The sequence below is a fragment of the Manis pentadactyla genome, chromosome 5 (genome assembly GCF_030020395.1).
Source record: "Manis pentadactyla isolate mManPen7 chromosome 5, mManPen7.hap1, whole genome shotgun sequence".
Lineage (NCBI taxonomy): Eukaryota > Metazoa > Chordata > Mammalia > Pholidota > Manidae > Manis > Manis pentadactyla.
Window position 1 is genome coordinate 142,321,703 of NC_080023.1, and position 21,019 is coordinate 142,342,721.

At 41.7% G+C, this 21,019-nt stretch overlaps 1 protein-coding gene across 2 annotated transcripts in view; it reads left to right on the forward strand.

The window, feature by feature from the left end:
* The window catches only part of PAK5 (p21 (RAC1) activated kinase 5), a 264,540-nt gene that overhangs the window by 222,346 nt on the left and 21,175 nt on the right, over positions 1–21,019 (forward strand). For both annotated transcript variants that reach the window (XM_036880104.2, XM_036880105.2), the window contains exons 4-6: positions 790–1,575; positions 16,440–16,931; positions 19,084–19,217. In XM_036880104.2, the coding sequence (XP_036735999.2) occupies positions 790–1,575; positions 16,440–16,931; positions 19,084–19,217 (1,412 nt within the window). The remainder of the gene's footprint in view (positions 1–789; positions 1,576–16,439; positions 16,932–19,083; positions 19,218–21,019) is intronic.

Here is a 21,019-nt window from a genome sequence, read left to right on the forward strand (position 1 = left end):
GGTGTGTGATTTCTTTCTGTGCCTGGCATTCTGGTGTTATTTAGGTTCATTAAAGGGAACATTTGGGCTTGGCAAATTTGTCACTAAGACTCAATCATTACCAAGCCATCCAGAATTCAGTGATGATGATACAAAAGTGTGGCTATAACAAACATCACAGTCAGTTAATAAGAAAATCACATTTGATCACAAATTAAATCTCACAAGTCATCTTCTTGCTGTTCATCCTCTGTTTACAGTTTGGTAAGTGCCTTCCTCTTCTATAAAATCTGATAGCTTCAGTTTTTCTGTGTCTTCCCTAAAAGGGTAAAAAATGTGCATTTCTGGGTATGTTAACACTCACAGGACAATGCTTACTGGTTTTGCAAGTCATCTGAATAATGAATGTACAAAATAATAAATATGCTTTTTAAAGCTGTTGAAGTTACAATCATCAACTCGTTGTCAGATGGTGAAAGTTTGTTTTTAAGTAGAGGATCAGGAGAAGATATTCCCCATAAACTAGGAAATAAGACAATGATAGTCTGTATAGTTTTCTAAATGTCTTTAAAATATTTAATTGAGCTCAATTAAAGGTAAGGCAAAATCTGCAATTTGAGATTATTAATATTTGACTTACTTCACCACTGAAATCAATCAACAGCTTTTCTTTACCATTTTGTTACCCAACGTTCCTGTGGTCTTTTTTTCCTCTGCAGTTTAAATTGGATGGAGTGGGGGTGGAATTCTTCCATCAATTCAAAAGCATGAAATGTCCTCATTAAATAGTATTCTCTTTATTGTTCCCAGACAATCGTTAGAGGAAACAAGCCCTGTCAGGAAGCCTCCATCAATGGCCTGCTGGAGGATTTCGACAACATCTCGGTGACCCGTTCCAACTCCCTGAGGAAAGAAAGCCCACCCACGCCGGACCAGGGCGCCTGCGGCCATGGCCGAGGCCGCCGGGAGGAGAACGGCTTCATCACGTGCTCACAGTACTCCAGCGAATCGGACACCACTGCGGAGTACACCACCGAGAAGCACAGAGAGAAGGGTCTCTGTGGAGATGACTTGGATCCATTTTTTAAAGACGGCCATGCAGCCAAGCAAAATGGGCACGTTATGAAGATGAAACACGGGGAAGCCTACTATTCGGAGATGAAGCCTTTGAAATCCAGTATCGCCAGATTTACTGTCGATTATCAGGCACACTTGGACTCACTGAGCAAACCAAGTGAATACAGTGACCTCAAGTGGGGGTACCAGAGAGCCTCCAGCAGCTCCCCCCTAGATTACCCATTCCAATTCACGCCTTCTAGAACTGCAGGGACCAGCGGGTGCTCCAAGGAGAGTCTGGCGTACAGCGAAAGTGAATGGGGGCCCAGCCTGGACGACTATGACAGGAGGCCAAAGTCGTCGTACCTGAATCAGACAAGCCCTCAGCCCACCATGCGGCAGAGGTCCAGGTCGGGCTCGGGGCTCCAGGAGCCCATGATGCCCTTCGGAGCAAGTGCATTTAAAACCCACCCCCAGGGACACTCGTACAACTCCTATACCTACCCTCGCTTATCTGAGCCCACAATGTGCATTCCAAAGGTAACGTTCACCGCCTCCTTTTCGAGAGTACAGGAGCCTCCACAAAGGTAGTGCTAGCACAGCCTTCTTACTCAGTCAGGTCCTCAAGTTTGCCAGTTTGTTTTATAAGTCAGAATGCATATCAAAATCCTGATTTGTGTCCACAAGCCCCATGGCCAGGAGATATAGGGCAAGGCATCTTTATTCATTAAAATCAAAGTCTTTCTGGTTCTCCTGTAAGGCTTCTGATTAGGCAAATATATATATGAAATATAAATATGAAAGATTCTGACATACTTTGAGTAAATATTATATACTTTATTGTAGTAAGTTTTCTGTTAAAGAGTATATGATCATGGATCATTAGATGGAGTAATACAGTGGATCCTGAATTCTCACAAACTTTACATGGATCTGTTGGAAAGGAAAAAACATCAGGCAAATATGCAAGTTTTTAATGAGTTAATTTTATTCAACTCAAGGGACAGTCCTTCTCTCTGAGAGTACATACTGTCTACTACTTTCGTGTTGAAATACCTTTTTTTTTTGCATGAAATTTTGAGATGATAGAAGCTGGTTGTCAGACCTTTCTCAGTATGCTTTTTTATTTTGCTTGGTTTTGTTGTAATTCCTCTCTTAGCACCTTTTTTAACAAAAGGTGTTTGCTGCTGTGAATTTGCTTTGAAATTTGGTCCACGACATCCCAAAGTTCGGGAACCACTGCTGGAGAAGTCCCTGATCCTGAAAGCACACAGTTTGGAAAATACCTTGGAGAGCATGCAAGTGGTCTGTTCTCCCATGGTAACTTAGAAATGCTTCTACTGCCTCCTCTGTACAGCAAAGTGAAAATGGGGTATTTAGTTTTACGCTGTATGTTACACAGAGGTCACAAACCAGTTAAGTGGGACCCTACTTCAAGAGTGTGATCATGTATGATTCTACCAAATGCTCTCCCCTCAGAGGCTTGGTGTGCTGCCCAGCAAACTGAAGGCAAGCCTGCCTGCATTCATATGCTTTATTGATTGTAGGTAGTATTTTTTCTCTGCTAATGATTTCTTATAAACGCCGTCCAAAATACTGAAGAAAGTTTCTTCAGGGACCTGCTGGGAGTGACTTAAGCCATACTTTAGAAAAAACAAGGAACTGTCACTTTAGTTCCCAATATATAAAATGAAAATTAATTTTGAGCAAATAAAGACCTGCAGTATGTATGTCCAGTTAAAATGTAAATAGTGAGAATGTTTTTCATCTCACTGTGTTATTTATTTGAACTTCTACTGTCAGGGTATCATTACTGCCTCTATTTTCTGTTCTTCCCATGCAATTGTTGTAAAGAGGTCTGTCTCATTAACCAACAGACACAAGCTACATGAAGCCACACATAAGTTTCATGATGCACAAGATAGTTAATTTGATTTCTTGTGCATGTCACTTGACTGAGGGAACCCCTTCATAGTTCTGGAGTAAAAAAATCAAATGAACACAGTTCATACCTGAATCCTTCGGTATTGAACATCAGTGGTTACTTTATCTAGGAGTAAAGAATGTAATTTTTTTTCAGCTTTATTGAGGTGTAATTGACAAAAATGTAAGATATTTAAAGTATATAATAGGATGATTTGATATGCATGCATTTTTTAAAGGATTCCCCCACGTCAAGCTAATCAACATATCCATCACCTATTTATCTTTTTTTGTGGGAGAGGGTTAAGAACATTTAAGATTTACTCTCTTAGCAAATGTCAATTAGACAACACAGTATTATCAACTGTGGTCACCATTTTATCCATGAGATTCTCAGACCTTATTCATTTTAGACCTGAAAGTCTGTACCCTTTTATCAACCTCCCCTTCTTCTCCCTGCCCACACCCCCAACCATGGCAACCATTTTTCTACTTTGATTACATGAGTTTGATGGCTTTTTTTAAGACTCCACATATAGATGATACCATAGCTTATTTCACTTAGTATAATGCCTTCTAGGTTCATCCATGTTGTCACAATGATAGGATTTCCTTATTTTTTAAGGCTGAATAAAATTCCATTGTGTATATATTTTCTTGATTCATTTATCCATTGACCAACACATAGGTTATTCCATACCTTTACTATTATTAATAATGCCGCAGTGAGCATGGGCGTACAGATATCTTTTTGAGATGATGATTTCATTTCCTTTGCATATATATCCCAACATGGAATTACTGAATCAGATGGTAGGTCTATTTTTAATTTTGAGGGGAACTGCCATACTGTTTTCCATAGTGGCTGCACCAATTTGCATTCCAACCAACAGTGTACAAGGGTTCCCTTTTCTCTACATCCTCACCAGCACTTGTTATTTTTTGCCTTTTTGATAATAGCCATCCACAGGTGTGAAGTCGTATTAAGGTTTTGATTTGTATTAATCTCTTGAGTGATGTTGAGCCCCTTTTCATGTACCTATTTGACATCTGTATATCTTCTTTAGAAAAATGTCTATTCAGGTTCTTGCCCTTTTTTAAATTGGGTTGTTTTTTTGCTATTGAGTTGTAAGAGTTCTCTTTATATTTTGGATATTAACCCCTTATTGGATATATGGTATTTTGTCCCATTCCATAGATTACCTTTTCATTTTGCTGATGGTTTCCTTTACTGAGCAGAAGCTTTTTAGTTTGATGTAGTCACACTTACCAATTTTTGCTTTTGTTGCCTTTTGGTGTCAAATCAAAAAAATCATTTCAAGTCTGATGTCAAGGAGCTTACACCCTGTGGTTTCTTCTAGGTATGGTTTTAGGTCTTATATTTGAGTCTTTAATTCATTTTGAGTAGATTTTGTGTATGGTGGAGGATAGGAGTCCAGTTTCATTTTTTTACACATGGCTTCCAGTTTCCCCAAAGCCATTTATTGAAAAGACCACCCTTTCCCCATCGTATGTCCTTGGCTTCTTTGTTGAAAATGAATTGACCATATATGCATGGATTTATATCTGGTCTATATATTCTGTGCCATTGAGCTATGTGTCTGCATTTATGCTGATACCATACTGTTTTGATTACTATTGCTCTATAATTTAGTTTGAAATCAGAAAGTTTGATGCCTCCAGCTTTGTTCTTCTCTCTCAGGATTGCGTTAGCTATTCAAGGTCAAATATTATTTTCAAGGTCAAATATTATTACTTTTTTTATGGTATATTTGAATACTTGTGGAAGGGAGCTCTTTTAGATTATGATCATAGAGTTTTGTCCAGAGGCAGTAATCTTTCAGCCCTGGAGCCACATTTGGCCCATCGACATGTTTGGCCCACCCAGTAGTCCTTTCTAACATCTAAAAAAAATAAACATATTTCACTTTAGAAGCCTCCACTTCTGGGTTTCAGGGTTTTCTTGAGAAAAATAAGATTTTTCTGGTATCTTTGGGCCCACATGTTCATATAGCACTGGAAATAGACTTGTTTGGAGGCAAAGGCTGCCCTGTTAGAAGGGACAAGCCCTGCCTAGCGTACTTCATTAATTTTCCCCATTAGCCCAAGCCTTAGAGGCACTTAGGACTTAATATCATCACCAGCAACCTTTGCCCATTCATTTCCCAGAAGAAGAAACTGAGGTCCAGAAAGTCACATGGTACACTTAAGGTTTCATAATTAGCTGGTTACCAAACAAGAACAAAAATCCAGGTCTGGTGTTCTTCCAAGTCCAGGATTTTTCTCATTTTATGGGCATAAGTTATTTCCCATATGTCCTATTGGACATCTGTATATCTTCTTTAGAAAAATGTCTGTTCAGGTTCTTGCCCTTTTTTAAATTGGGTTGTTTTTAAATCGGGATTCAGCTGCATTTTCCAGTAAAACCCATGAGATGCCACAGTGGCCACCAGAACTTTAAGGAGAGAAATAGGAAGAGGGTAAAGAGAAGGAGGGGGTTAGGGAAGTGGTAATTTGCTTCATTCCTTGCTGAATCCTTCTTCCTATAGATCTCCAAATATAAGGCAAAGCAGACCTGCTCTGATATCTGGTTATGTCAAACCCAGAAACAATGGAGATATAACTGTGACTCAGAGGGAAAAAAAAAACAATCTATTTGCCCCTGGGGACTTCTACCCAGGGTTTTTCAGCCTTTATAATCAGGAGTCCAAAGAAGCAAGCTGCTAGTCCATGTTTCACAGGAGGCCCATGAGAAAGTCATGAGCAGGTTTTGTAGGAGGGTAGGAGGTAGGAGGCATGTTAGTAATTAAAACATTTACTTGATTAAAAATAAAACATTTCTAAAAAACTTAGCTAGGTGCCTGTGTCTTTAGAACTGCACTCAAAAATCAACCAATCACAGTTGGATTTCCTGCTGAGGGTAGAAATAGCAACCACGACTCAGATAATTTGGCTTTGCCTCATGGAAAATCCTAGAGGCTGGTGGGTGCCGTTCACATCTCTAATAAGAAGATAAAAGCACGAAACTTGTGTAGGTCTCCAGAGAGAGCAGAAGTGAGGAGGTGTGTGTACATAGGGTGACACCAGTTTTACATTTGGGCCTAAAGAAAAAAAAAGTGAAATGTTAGTCCACAGGAAAAACTCCTCCAGTATTACCTAATTTTCCTCTTGGCATCAGAGGAATCAAGGGTGTTATGAAGTCTGGAGAAATGGGCATCCATCTCCCTACTTTTTAATGTTTTTTGTTTGTTTGTTTTTTTGCTGAAAAAATTAAGCCAAACCAAATCTATATGGCACCATTCGCACCACAGAACTATAAGAAAGGCCAGATGCGGAAAGAGAATCTTTCTCTCCTCTCCTGCAGACAAGTCTGCCTTACAGTGAGGGAAACTGACTGGAGATACGGTTGACCATGCATTTGATTTTGCTCATTCTGGTGTTCAGCACAGACCAGGATGCAGCCGCTCCTGTGTCTTGGGTCAGCACCTCCATCCCTTGAGAAACCCCCAATGTAATCACAATTCCACCACTTCACTGAGCACTCGCTATGTGCCCTGCTTTGCCCTGTTGATACCTGCATTGCCCTGTTGAGCCTCACAGCCCTGCAGTGTGGCAATTCTCTCTCCCTTTGTACAGATGAGAAAACTGAGGCTTTGAGAGGTTCAGAACAGCCAGGTCAGTCAGCTCATAGCAGAGCTGGGGCCCAGTTCCCTGGGCTTTATCCTTCATCAGACACTGGATACACCCCTGATGGCACAGAAACAGCTTCTGCAGGCACCAAGCCTTCAACCTGCCTTCTTACAAGCTCCTTGTAATACCTGCCTCAGGGAAGTCCTCTTAGGTTCCTCAGCCTTGACACTGTCGACATCTGGGCCTGATAAGCCTTTGTTGTGGGGGATGTCCTGGTACTGTGGGATGTTTAGCAGTGTCCCTGACCTCTACCACTAATGCCAATAATACCCCTCCCTTGTAACAACCAAGAAATCTCCAGAGACTGCCAAGTGACACATGCGGCAAGAGGGAGCAAAATTGGCCCTCGCTGAGAACCACTATCCTGTAGCTCCCATTTGTCCGTACTTTCTGGCAGTTAAAGGCATGGGTTCTGAAGTACAGAGCACCAAGCCACTGCAGGCAGTGACAGATCGCAGGTCAGAGTAATCTGCTCTTGAATAGAGGATGCATTCTTCCGTGTTTGGAGCAGCAACCGGAGAGGGTTAAATGGATATACAATTCAGAGGTGGAGGAAAGCCAAAAATACTCATATTCTTGAGACTGGTGGTCGCAGATCTGTTCATTTCTCCCAATAACTAGGCTTTGCCTTTTTGCAGAGGCCATGAGCCACTCATTCAGACTCTCATTGTGTACTTGACATGTATTTGGTAAGGCAGGGAAGTATGTGACCCTTCAAACGTCGGGGCATAAGGTCTGAGTTCCCACATACCTAAATAGGAATCCAGTGTCATGGTGCTGGAGATTTCCTTGCAAAGTGCTAACTATAGTAAATGATTTTTTACTACATAGAAATCCAGCAAGTATCTGACCATCCAGTACTTGTCCTACTTCCCAGGCCCTTTGCATTAGGACTATAAGGAGGCATCTTAATTGTTTAGGTCCCACCAGGGCCTGCTCATGATCACTACTCATTAGCAGTAATAATGCATGCCTGCCTCTTTTACTGAAATTGGAAGTCAGCTCAAACTGTGTGCTACATCTCTTTGCCATCCAGCCAGGATGGATACAGTAGGCCATGAAATAGGGCCATTCCACTGAAAATATGAAATTCAGAGGAAACTAACTGTGGTTGGGCACTTGTCAAAGTTTTGCCTCAAGCAGAAGGAGCAGCTAGTTTTATTGGGATGCAGCTGGAGAAGGAACAGTTCCTTAACACCCTGCAGTCTGAGCGGCAGACTGGAGCGCTCAGAATGGCAGCCACCTCAGCAGGGAAAGCAGAAGTTGGAGACTCAAGGATGGAGATGCATGAGCCCAGCAGCCACAGGCCAGGCTGTCAGCCCCCCTGTGGGCAAGTGGGGAATCGCCCCCAGCAGCGGCATTCCTGCCCACCGTAGGGAGAACTGGAAATTCAGGGCACAAGCAGAGGGATGCACGAGAATAAACACACATTCAAGTCACAGGATTTAATGAATCACCTTCCAGTCTCTCAAATTCCCTGCAGAGAAAGCCAGTTACTGAGTCCCTATGGAATTCTTACAGGCTGACTGTTTTCATTTCCCAAAGCCATGACTGGTCCTGTTATGTTTTGCTTTGGGTCACATAAGGACAATTTAAGATGCCCTTTGCTTGCTCAGAGAATAAAGGCCCATGATTCAATTTTATCCCGCATTTGATTTATGTAGAGCCGGCAGCACTCAGTCTGGCATTTTCGTTTTTGAGATGAGCAGTCTCTCTGCTTTATTGTACTCCGAAAAGGTGTATTGGAGCATCACAGTCAGGCACTGGAACCAGCTGCTTCCTATCCCTATAGCTCTGTGGGATGTAGCAAAAAAGACTCTCCATCCTTCCCAGAACATTGTGCCATCCCCATTCTGTGCGCACGGACTTAGGCTATGTGCGCACACACACACACCCAGTCCGGCACAGTCCAGTGTGGCCTCCCTGTCACCAGCTCAGAAAGCCTCTGTGACAAATAGATGCTGCAGCACAATTGTTTTTCCTCCTTTTCTTTTTCCCACCCTCCCCCCACAAAGGCTTTTTTTCCAACCTTGACATAAAATGGTCAAATGATGTTCTACTGCAGAATTCAATTTCACAGTTCAGTTAGGTCCTTGATTACACTGCCAAATTCAGATTAATGTGCATTGAACGAACATGGATCAGGGGAATTCTGGCTGACAGCCAGCTGTAATCGGAGCAATTGATAGCTGTGTGGAGTTTTATGCCCTGTCCACCTCAGCACACTGCTGGTGAAATTGATTGATTAAATGAATTCATTGCTATAATTATTTATAATTTTGATACATCACAAGGCTGTGTCTGACCCTACCCTTGGAGATGTTAGGCTCCGTTGGGGAAGGGTAGTCCAGCTGAGGTGTTAACTGGAATTATTTATTTGCATATGATACAGCTTTTGTTTGTTTTTTTGGCCTTTGTCTTTGATTGGGTTTGAGTAGAGACATAAAGAAACACATTTCTTTGGGAACTAACTTATAGGTCTACTTAAAGGTGTCAGGAAACTAGAAAATGAATGTATGTTATCGCCATTTCAAAGAGGAAGGAGACCAAGACTGGGTGTTCTTCCAGGTATGTAAAGAGTCCTGTAGTGAGAATTCCTTCTTAGAAAGTATTTGATTTTCAGTGGCAATTAGTTGTCTCGTAAAGCTACAGCTAACATTTGGGCAGCCTGGGTGATAACTTGCAAACCAACCAATCTAATCTTCTCTTGTTACATCTTGCCATGTGGAAATCCCCCTTAAAAGGATGCACATCATGGTCTCATTTGTATGAAGTTACTTTTTCACACAATCAGAGGACTGTTCTCCTCAGGAAGAACCCAGGACTTCTCTTCAGGTCCCAGGGAAAAGACTTTCTGGCATCTCTTTAGTGTTCTCTCTCCTGCGTTGCAGCTTTCTACCCCAGCTCCCATCCCCATGTCCTTGCAATAAGGTCTTGGGAGGTAAACTACATGAATAAATATTCTGGGAATGGTTTGGGGTATTGGTGGTGCGAGGTACACTGGATTTGCTTATTCAATATCTGTGCCTTTCACTGGTAAAATTCCACCGCTGTGTGGTTTCACTAAATGATTAAAACCCTACATCCCCCCTCAAGATACTATAGGACTCCAAATGTACTCTTTTTGTTTTCTAGAATTTATTTGTAAGTCTGGTTGTAGAAAACGTTGTACAGTTCAAGGCTTACTCCTTGCGAGACTTGCTTATGTGCATGAAGGTGTGTGTGCGTGTGCCAACAGTATTATGGACAAATTTACCATTTACATTTTCACCCACTTCCAAATATAGGATATCATGGGAAAGCACTTTGGAGTAGGACAAGTAAATAATCATAACAGTTTAAGAGCCACGTAGGAAGGGCCAGAGGATTTGTTATAGAAGAAAGTGTGGGCTTGCTTTTTTAGAAGAACACATGGAAGAAAGTTTGGGTGGTGTAACTGAACAAAAGTTCTGCCCCAGCCAAAGCAAAACTGAAAGTGATGAATTATGTACACAGATGATCAACTCATTTTGCTGTGATAATTATTCCTTTTTGGTATATTTTGAGCTAATTTCTCTAAGCCAAGACTGTTAAAAAAAAAAGCCTTAATTTTTTTCTTCCATCCCCCTCCTCCAGGCATTATCATCCATCATTTTCTGGCCCAGTTAGTGCACTTTGTCCCAGGCTCCTCAGACATCTGGGCTCCCACTGAAGCACCCTCACCAGACTTTAGCTCTGTAGTTGTCACTCTGCACTGTGCCCACCTCTGTCCTGACTGTGCCCACCCTCTTATTATCAAAGGCTGTCTCTTTGAGCTTAATCAAAAGCCCATATTCTAAAATGATATGGGATTTGAATCACAGCTCTACTTATTAATAAGCTTTGGGACCTTTGCTTACCTAAACTCACTGTGCCTCAGTCTCCTTTTCTGTAAAATGGCACAATTCTGGGATCTATCTCATTGTGTAACTTGAGATCTAAATGCAACTTTGTATATAAAGTGCTTAATACAATCCTTGGCACATGGAAAGCACTCAGCAAATGTCAAGTATAGACAGTCCCCAATTGACAATGGTTTGACTTACAAGTTTTCAACTTTACAATGGTGCAAAAGTGATTTGCATTCAGTAGAAGCTGTACGTCACATTTTGAATTTTGATGTTGTCCTGGGCTAACAATATGGTGTGTGCTGCTGGGCAGAGCAGCAAGCCGCAGCTCCCGGTCAGCACATGATTATGAGGGTTAACAACCAGTACACCTACAACCTTCTTGTACCCAGACAACTGTTCTCATTTTCACTTTCAGCCCAGCATGCCACAAATTACATGAGGTATTCATCACTTTATTATAAACTAAGCTTTGCATTAGATGATTTTACCCAGCTGCAGACTAATGTAAGCATTCTGAGCATGTTTAATGTAGGCTAGGTGAAGCTGTAATGTTCAGTAGGTTAGGTGATTAAATGCATTTTCGATTTAGGATAGTTTCAACTGACAATGAGTTTGTCAAGATGTAACCCCATCAGAAGTCGAGGAATATCTGCATATTACTAACATCACAGTGTGTTATTCTTGGGAGGATAGGCTTCTAATGGAGCAGCTGGTTAATGGAAAGGACCCTTCTTTGGCTCTCAGGGAAAGGTTCCTGCATTTTTCTCAAGGACCAAGTGCCCCAGCCCTGATTTTGCAGACTGGGGAGGTGACAGCTAATCGTAGAAATACCAAGACAAGCAAGAAGGCAGTCTGTGGTGCCCAAGTGCTGAGTGCCTACCCCCCTGGGAGTGGAGGTGCCGACGCAAGCAGAAGAATTGGGTTGTGGAGTCCTCTTTGGGATGTGGGACCCTTTGCCTAGGATTTCTAGGGGGCTGTTTCACTTCCCTGAGCCTCAGTTTGATCAATAATAAATGGGGTAAATTGCTTCCGGGGAACAAAGAATGAGTCCTGCCACAAATGTGCAGGCCAGTGATCCTCGTCTTTGTAGAGAACACAGCTGGGTCACCAAGACCCAATTGAAGGACCGTGGGTCAGCAACACAGTGGCCCTGAACAGGGTCACTTAGGCATTTCACAGTCAGGTATTAATCTGTCATCTTCTCCTTGAATAGGTGGGAGATGAGAAGACCATGTATGTCCTCCCTGGAAGCAGTCAGTTCTCCTTTGAGGACTACACCATGAGTTTGTTTCCAAAAATTGTCTTTTGCAATAATGGTTGCTCCTCATCCATCACTTTTTTTAAGTGTGTGTGCCTCTTACTGGCAGCCGTGGAAGATAAGAATGGCGTTTTGACTCTGAGACCTAACTTCAAAGGTGTTTAGCTCCCAGTGAGCAACTCTGCATTCCATCTTTGACTGGAAACTGTCCCTTTCGTGCAGGCAAGTGTCCTCTTTATGCCACATGCCGGCTGTTAAGAGTAGACACTGATAATGCTGCTGACAGTCAATAAAGAAGAAAAGTAGCTTAATATAACATGGAGCAGTGTTTGCAATCCCTACATGATGCAGCTTTTTTATTTTTAATATATCTTCAGAGATCAGTTAACATGCTTGCAGGGAATGAATTCAATTTCACTTAAAGTACAGGAGCAAATCCTGCATGGAAGATACTGGCAGATGATGGCATGTGATGTCTCCCAGGACACACTTTAAAAAAATAAGTCATAGACCCAGCTTCCCCTAATATGCTGGCCTTGTAATTAGCCTGGGCTTGACTAATCTCAAGCTTCATTTAAAGGAAGAACCCAGTTGTTTAATTTATGCTGATGTTTTACTGCCTCTATCCCCATCACAGATATATACCAGTTTTCCTTGTATATAGTATAAATCCAAGGGCTTAGGAAAAAAATCAGCTTGATTTTGAATACAGCAGTTTAATTATAATACAGTCTTCCATATATTATAATTAAAGGCACCTTGTCTGATTATTTTGAAGGTTAATATATGGGTATATATATGCCACCAGTACATTGTACATCTTCAGTAAGTGCTAGTTAGTTTTATTAATGTTTTAGTTATAATTTATTTTCTTGTACATTCCCACTGCTGTGCTAAGCACTTCATATAATGGTATCTCCACCTAGAATTTACTGGCCAGTCATTGTTCAAATCCTCTGATGTGCATTCTACTCTTCAGAGTTCACAATGACCTAAGGAAATAGGTATTATCATTATTACTCCCATTTCAAAGATGAAACAACTGAAGCACAGGGAGTTTAAATGACTTGCCTAATGTCACACACTTACCTAAAGCCGTAAGTGGCAGAAAAAGTTTTTGAACCAAAAACTGTTTTCTTAAACACTAGGCTGCTGTAGGTTGCCACATTTGAGCCTCATAAAAGTTCTGTGAGGGAGGTATTATGATCTCCATTTTACAGAACAGGAAACTGACGCTCAGAGAGGCTCTTAAAAGCAGTGGATTCTCTCTGTTCTGTCAACTGGACAGGACCCTGGCTTAGCAGAATCCTGATCCCTGCCGGTTGGTGCAAAGGTCTTACGTGTGATGCTTGAGTAACTTATGGTGTTCTCAGGCTGGGAAGGGCTGCATGGCTGGACGTGCCTCAGGGCAGCACTGTCATCTGGGATCCCATGAACAGTGCAGAAGAACTGAGACTGGTGCCGTGTAGCAATTTTACAGAATCCATTGTATGAAAATCTTGCTCCTGGACCTGTGGATTTTAATCCAGTCCATCAGCAGACCCTGTCGATTCTATCTCCACACCTTACCCAGACCCACCAGTCTTGTTCCACTTACAGCCCCTACCCTAATTGCAGCTCACGCTGACTACAATAAGCTACCTGGCATCCATTTCCATTCTTGCCACCAGAATCTCTTCTCCAGCAACCAGAGAACCAAGGTCATGTCTCTCCTCTCTGTTCAGCAACCTTGAATGGCTTCCACTTCACTCAGAGCAAATGCCAGCACCCTTGCCCTGGGCTACATGATTGGTGTCTCCGCCTGCTTTTCTGTCCTTTCCAAGCTGCCTCTCCTTTTGCTCCAGAGGAGACTCTGTGCTGTTCCCTAAGCTTGTGTCTGCCTAGAATCCTGCATGTGCTGCATTCTTTGCCTGGATTACCCCCTCCCCACACAGTCATAGGGCTTGATCCCTTGCTTCAACCAGGTTTCTGCTTGAATGGCACCCCCTCAGAGAGACCTTCCTTGGCCGTTATACCCCAGATGGCACCTCCTTGCTCTTAACCCTCTCACTTTGCTTTGTTTTTCTTCATATCACTTCCTACAAGACTACATACTGTATATTTATTGGTTTCCTTTTTCACCATCTGCCTCCTTCTCTAGAAGGTAAATGCTAGGAGGGCAGAAATACTATCAATTTTGATTATTGCTGGACTCTCCCACAGCACCTGAAAGAGTGCCTAGTACATAATAGTCAAATATTAATTTATGGACTAAATAAATTAATGAATAAATGTACTACTTGGGAGCCATGAATTCATCTGGAGCAGTACCACTCAATAGAACTTTCCACAGTGGGGGAAATGCTCTACACCTATGCTGTCCAATGGGGTAACTAATAAATATTTAAAATGTAACTGGTAGGACTGAGGAACTAAAGTTTAATTTAATTTATATTGATTTTAATAAATAGCCACAAGAGTCCAGTACCCACCATATTAGAACAAATCTATATCCTTGGAGTGGATAGTGGGGAGTGAGCACTAAAGGTCATTCCATGTACATCCCAGTAGAGTGATAGAGAATTTCTGGTGCTCTATGTTAAGAAGGAGCCTGAGGTCCAATCAGAAAATCTCTTTTGAATACCTTCTGTGTACCCAGCTCACTTACACAAGAGTGCATTGATTGATTAGCACTTTGTCTCATGCAAAGAGGCCACCTTGGTTATGATATGGTATATTCACCATCCCTGACCTCAGTCACTCCAGGCTGGTCAGAGCTCCTTCCTGATCCCTTCCAGGAGGTGATGTGAGAATGTACACCTAGTGTCATAGAAGCCCCTTGCTGGCTTCCCTCTCCCCTGCTATTTCTGCCCTCCGTACTTATTCTCCTCCATTAAGTACCTGCAGTGCATTCTTCATAATCAGGTAGCATGTGCTTTGCTGGAATCCTTTTGAGGGCTGAACAATTTCCCTTTCGTACACACGTATTCCTGCAAATTTTGGTTACTGTCCATTATGTTTGTACTTATTTGGTGAGACTCTTGCATGTGTTTGCCTTATTATCCATACTGACAAGCTATTTAGCTCAGAGAGCCATGTTTTCCTTTTACATATATCTGCTAAGTTATGTGTGTTGATAGTACATACCACCATCCAGGATGTGAGTTCAAAAGCATGGGAAAAGGCCTCCTACCCCAAAAATTTCTCCCTGAAATGCTAGCCAAAGACTAATATTCATTAATGAAGAATGGAGTCTTTCATTCCTGAAAAGAAAATAGAGCCTAAACACCAAATATACCTTGGATTACTCCCCCCGTGGAGCACTGAGTTGGGGAAGGCCTCTACCCAAGTACAGTGAATACTCGTTGCCCCAGCCTCATCATCTATTTCTATCTGCCAACGCTGTTTTCCTTTGTTTAAAGCAGTGGTTCTCAGCCAAGGGCAGTTTTGCCCATATCCTAGGACATTTGACAACATCTCATGATATTTTTGACAATCTAACTGGGAAGAGGGCTGCTACTGACATCTAGTAGGTCGAGTCCAGGGGTGCCACTAAACATCCTGCCATGCACAGGAGAGTCCCCCTACCTCACAGAGAATTATCTGGCCCAAAACATCAACAGTGCCAAGGTTGAGAAATTCTTGTCTAAGAGCTTTCTCTGGCCACTGGAGCCTGCTTGGCCCAGGACACACACAGGCCAGAGGTTCCAGGAAATCAATATCCATGGGAGCAGACATTCAACAGTGTTTGAGGGGGGCTGGTGCATGAATACCCCAGCTTTCTGCCTTTCAGATGGGACAGTTATGAGGCACATGTTCTGCACAGCTTTTCAGGGCTTAGAGTTGCCCTGTAGGATTAAGTTCTATTGTGTTGGAGGTACTTGCTCTGTGTACTAGTCAGGTTTCACCAGAGAAAAAGAACCAATAGGGTTTGTGTGTGTGTGTGTGTGTGTGTGTGTGTGTGTGTGTGTGTGTGTGTGTGTGTACATGTACACACAGAGAGATTTTAAGGAATTGACTCACGTGATGGTAAGGGCTGGCAGGCAGAACTGGTCAGCCCATGGAAATTCCAGCAGGAGTTGATGTAGTCTTGAGACCACAGGTGGTTTGGAAGCAAAACTGCCTCCTCTTTGGATGACCTCCATTTTTTCTCTTAAAGCCTTCAACCGAACAGATGCAGCCCACCAGGATTATGGAGGGTAGTCTGCTTTATTCAAAGTCTACTGATTTAAATGTTAATCCCATCTACAAAAACCTTCACAGGAATATCTAGATCAGCTTTTGACCAAGCAACTAGGTGCCATAGCCTAGCCAAGTTAATATATAAAATTAACCATCATGCTCTGTGACTCACCCTTCACTGGCAGTCTCCCCTCCCTGTCTCACTTCCTAACTCCTGGCATCACCTCCTACAACCTTGCATTCACATCCAGGTCTCAGAGTCTGCTTCTGAGGATTTTAGTAATGAAAGGGGAAGAAAGAGGCTGGATGAGGAGGTTGGAGAATAGATAAAGCATGGAAGCAGGGGCAGCCTGGGACCTCATAAGGTGAGCTTCGCCCCTGGCCAGGCATGCGGTGGTGCTCTCTCTTCATTCAGGCCAGCTGTGGGGAAGGCTCACTCACTGACTGGCTGTGGCATTTAGATCTAGCATGTGAATATTCTCCATCCATGTCTATCTTCCCAGGTGGATTATGATCGAGCACAGATGGTCCTCAGCCCTCCGCTGTCAGGGTCCGACACCTACCCCAGGGGTCCCGCCAAACTACCTCAAAGTCAAAGCAAAGCAGGCTATTCCTCAAGCAGCCACCAGTACCCAGCCGGGTACCACAAAGCCACTCTGTACCACCACCCCTCACTGCAGACCAGTTCGCAGTACATTTCCACAGCTTCGTACCTGAGCTCTCTCAGTATCTCATCCAGCACCTACCCCCCACCCAGCTGGGGCTCCTCCTCAGACCAGCAGCCCTCCAGGGTGTCCCATGAACAGTTTCGGGCTGCCCTGCAGCTGGTGGTCAGCCCAGGAGACCCCAGGGAATACTTGGACAACTTTATCAAAATCGGAGAAGGGTCCACCGGCATTGTGTGCATCGCAACCGAGAAACACACAGGGAAGCAAGTGGCAGTGAAGAAAATGGACCTCCGCAAGCAACAAAGACGAGAACTGCTCTTTAATGAGGTAAACTGTGTGTTCAGATCATCCCTTCTCTCCTATGTAACATTTATTTCCATTTCAAAAATATTACACATGTACATTTCAGGGCATTAGAAAGCACTGAATATATAAATACAAAAAGAGTGCCCCCATAGTCCGTCCTTGTGGTCTTTCTCTGCATGTATGGCTGCTTACTCTATTAAGTACATCATGTGGATCAATGACTGTGCTAAGCACTGAGCTGGTTTGAGTCCCACAACAACCCGTGAGACAGAAAGATGTTATCACCTTAGCAGCAAGGAAATCTGGGCTCAAAATAGGTTAAGTGACCAGCCCAGAGTCATACAACAGGTTGATGGCAGAGCTGAGATTTGAATTGCAGCAGATTCCAAAGCCTTATGCTACACTGTCTACATGGGTATACATACATTTTGCACTGTTTTGATAGCATGTATACCCTTTGTAGCCATTGTTTTATATCACAATAAACAGAGGTGAGTTTACCAATGGACTATTATCACTCTTCAGGAACTTTAAAATATTTTTCCCTAACTATAGCAATAATGAATTATTCCTTTAGAAAACATGGAAAATATAAAAAATGTTCCATAAATCCACAAACCAAGAAATAACCTACATTAATTTCATTACTTCCTCTTTGTATCTTTTCTACTTAGAAAATGATATATAAGATTGATATCCAGAAAGTTTGTAACAATTTGGACCCCCCACTAATAGTCCTGATTCATCTTCAATGATATTGGATACTATCATTGTTATCTATTAATCTGATAGACATGAGTAAAATTTACTGCTTTAATTAACACTGTTATTACTAGTGAAGCTGAACTTACTTTATGTATTTATAGGTCATTTTTATTACTTCATCAAATTTTATGTCCTTTGCATCTTTCAATAAGGATGGTACATTTGTCTTACTGGAATGTAAGCACTCTTGATATATTAAGGTGTTAACACTTTTCTATATGTTTTCTACATATTTTCCACTTTCTCATTTGCTTTTTACATTTATTTATTGTTTGAGAGCTCTAAAATGCAAACTGGTGGAAAAACATGAGTACCTATGTCTAGGGACACAAAACATTTGAAGTACTGTCCATTTAATAATTTTATGAGCATCTAGAGGAGAGAGATATGCATTTGTGAATGGAAAATTAAAGTCTCAAAGATTTCAAGTCAGAATTCCAATACTAAATAATATGTTGTTCCCCAGCAAAGGATGTGCCACCCATGTCTCCTCACTCTCAGAGCAATAAACACAGACCCCATAAAAATGCAACCAGCTGTAATTTTGGATCCCTCCTCTCTGGAAGCTCGTGTGAAACCACCAGGAGCCTCCCACCCCTCTGGAGCCCTCAGGTCTTCATTTTTGCCGCATGCTTCAACCCTCACAGAGAGCACCAGGTGAAGGGGTTTCAGCTTCTCCTCAGTCTGCAATTCCAAATCATGATGTCAGAACAGACAGGGCAATATAATATACATAAACAACTCTATAATTTATTATTTCACACTCATTCCAAAAATGTCACCAGAAGCAGCCACAGAACAGCAATTATTGGAAGCTCTCTCAAGTAAGAAGGCTCAAGGTAGCTTTTTTATGACTAAGTCATATTTGCATTTTAGACCTATCCTTTGTCCCTAAACCTCTCTGTACCAATCCAGATCTTCTTCCAAGAAAATAAGCTGATCTCATGTGACCCCACCCCTACTAACTGTTAATTCACTTGTGAGACTCTCTTACCATTCACTCACCGTGAGTTGGTGACCCTTTTGCCAGGCTAGCCAACAGCAGAGTATGGATAGTTCATTTTAATGCAGACCCTTAAAGATTTCTGATCATATCCCACCAGACCAGTCAACTAACCTACCCATGTGAATGAAAGGTTTCCATGGCTCTGTTGTTTTCGCTCCTTATTCTCCTTGACCCAATGTCTGGTTGGCCTGACATTTCCTTTGAATTTACTAATTTGATTCCTTGTATTTCTGTTCTGATTCTATTCAATGACATCCTTTTGCTTATAGTAAGCTCCTAAATAAACCCCCCCACAATCTATACTTCTTCACCAATTGTACTCACAGCACAGATATGGCCACAAGAGAACAAAATGTCAAATTTCACCACCACAAGTTAAAAAGCATCTTTGCATTTGCCCAGGTTGTGATAATGCGGGATTACCACCATGACAATGTGGTCGACATGTACAACAGCTACCTTGTCAGCGACGAGCTCTGGGTTGTCATGGAATTTCTAGAAGGCGGTGCCTTGACAGACATTGTTACTCATACCAGGTAAATTTCTTTATTATGGAGTCATATAATTCAAAGTGTTTATTATTATTCTCCTGAGTGAGGCTCCAATGGCAATCTTTATTAACTCTTCATAAATTGTAAGCTCTCTGAAGTCAGGGAATGTATCTACCCTTCTCTATATTCTCCAAGTGTGTTTTGTAATACTACATATGTAAAGTTGATTCATTCAATTAACATTCTCCCCAAATAGACATTTTTCCAAAGAAGATGTTCAGATGTCCAACAGGTGCATGAAAAGATGTTTTATGTCACCGTCATTAGGTAAATGCAAACAAAACCACAATGCGATATCACCTCACACCAGTCAGAATGGCCATAATCCAGAAGACAAGAAATAACAAGAGTTGGTGAGGATGTGTAGAAAAATGAACCCTTCTAAACTGTTGATGGGAATGTAAATTGGCACAGCCACTGTGGAAAACAGGATGAAGGTTCCTCAAAAAACTGAAAATAGAAATACTATTTTAGGAATTTACCTGAAGAAAAAAAATTCTGATGCAAAAGATATATGCACCCCTATGTTTATTGCCACATTATTTACAACAGCCAAGATATGGAAGCAACCAAAGTTTCCACTGACAAATGAATGGATAAAAAAGAAGTGGTACATATATACAATGGAATACTACTTGGCCACAGAAAAGGAAGAAATCCTGCCATTTGTGACAGCATGGATAGACCTAGAAGGTATTATACTAAGTCAAATAAGCCAGGCAGAGAAAAACAGGTACCATGTGACTTCACATATATGTGGAATCTAAAAACAAAACAAAACAAACAAGATAGCAATAGACTCATAGACACTAAGAAGTGACTGGTGGTTACCATGGAAGAGGGATTGGGGTAGGTGAGTGAAATAGATGAAAGGGATAAAGGGGCATAAAACTGAATCACAATATAAATTAGTCACAGGGATGAAAATACAGCATAGAGAATATAGTCTATGGTTCTGTCACACCTTTCTATGTTGACAGATAATACCCCACTAGAGGGTCACTAGTGTAGTATTGTAGATCACTGTCAAATCGCTATGTTGTATACTCAAAACCAATATAATATTCTGTATAAAAAAATACTTCCTGCCTTCCAGAAGTTCAGGAATGCCTAATGATTTTAAGTCAGCAAGCTCCTGAAAATGGAGTTTTAGTGACAAATAATAGAATTTCCCATCCCTATATAGATTTCTAAAACTGAGTTTCATTTTCCTGAGTTTTCATGGCATTGCTATGTGTTGACACCACCAAGGGTACCTGGGGAAGGAAGAGGCAGATGGAAGAGCAGATGGAAGAGCAGCCCAAGTTTTGTCATAATAACAGATCTACCTAAGAGAGAGAAATTCTTCAATTATATTTATAAATACCTTTGCAGGTAACCATGGTTCATTACCTTTGTTGTATCAGCTGCTTGCTTCCCTGATTTGTCAGTTGTGGTCACTTCATCAAGTGTTTACTGGTCACCTTTTATATTCCTGGCTCTTTCCTAAGTGCTGGGGATACAAAAGATACAAATGAATAAGGCTCAGATACATCCCCTCAAGGAAGTTACAGAGTAGTAATAAATACATTATAAAACCTGTGCAAAAAAAAAAAAACCTGTGCAGAACTGGAATGAAGTATATAAGTAGCACAGAAGAGCACCTCAATATTCAGGAGAGTCCAGAAAGATTTCCAATACAAGGTGATACCTAAGATAAGTTTTGAGAGATGCATAGGGGTTTATTAAGAAGGCAAGTGGGAGAAAAAGGGCATTGAAGGCAGACAAAAGAGTACACGCTAAAACAA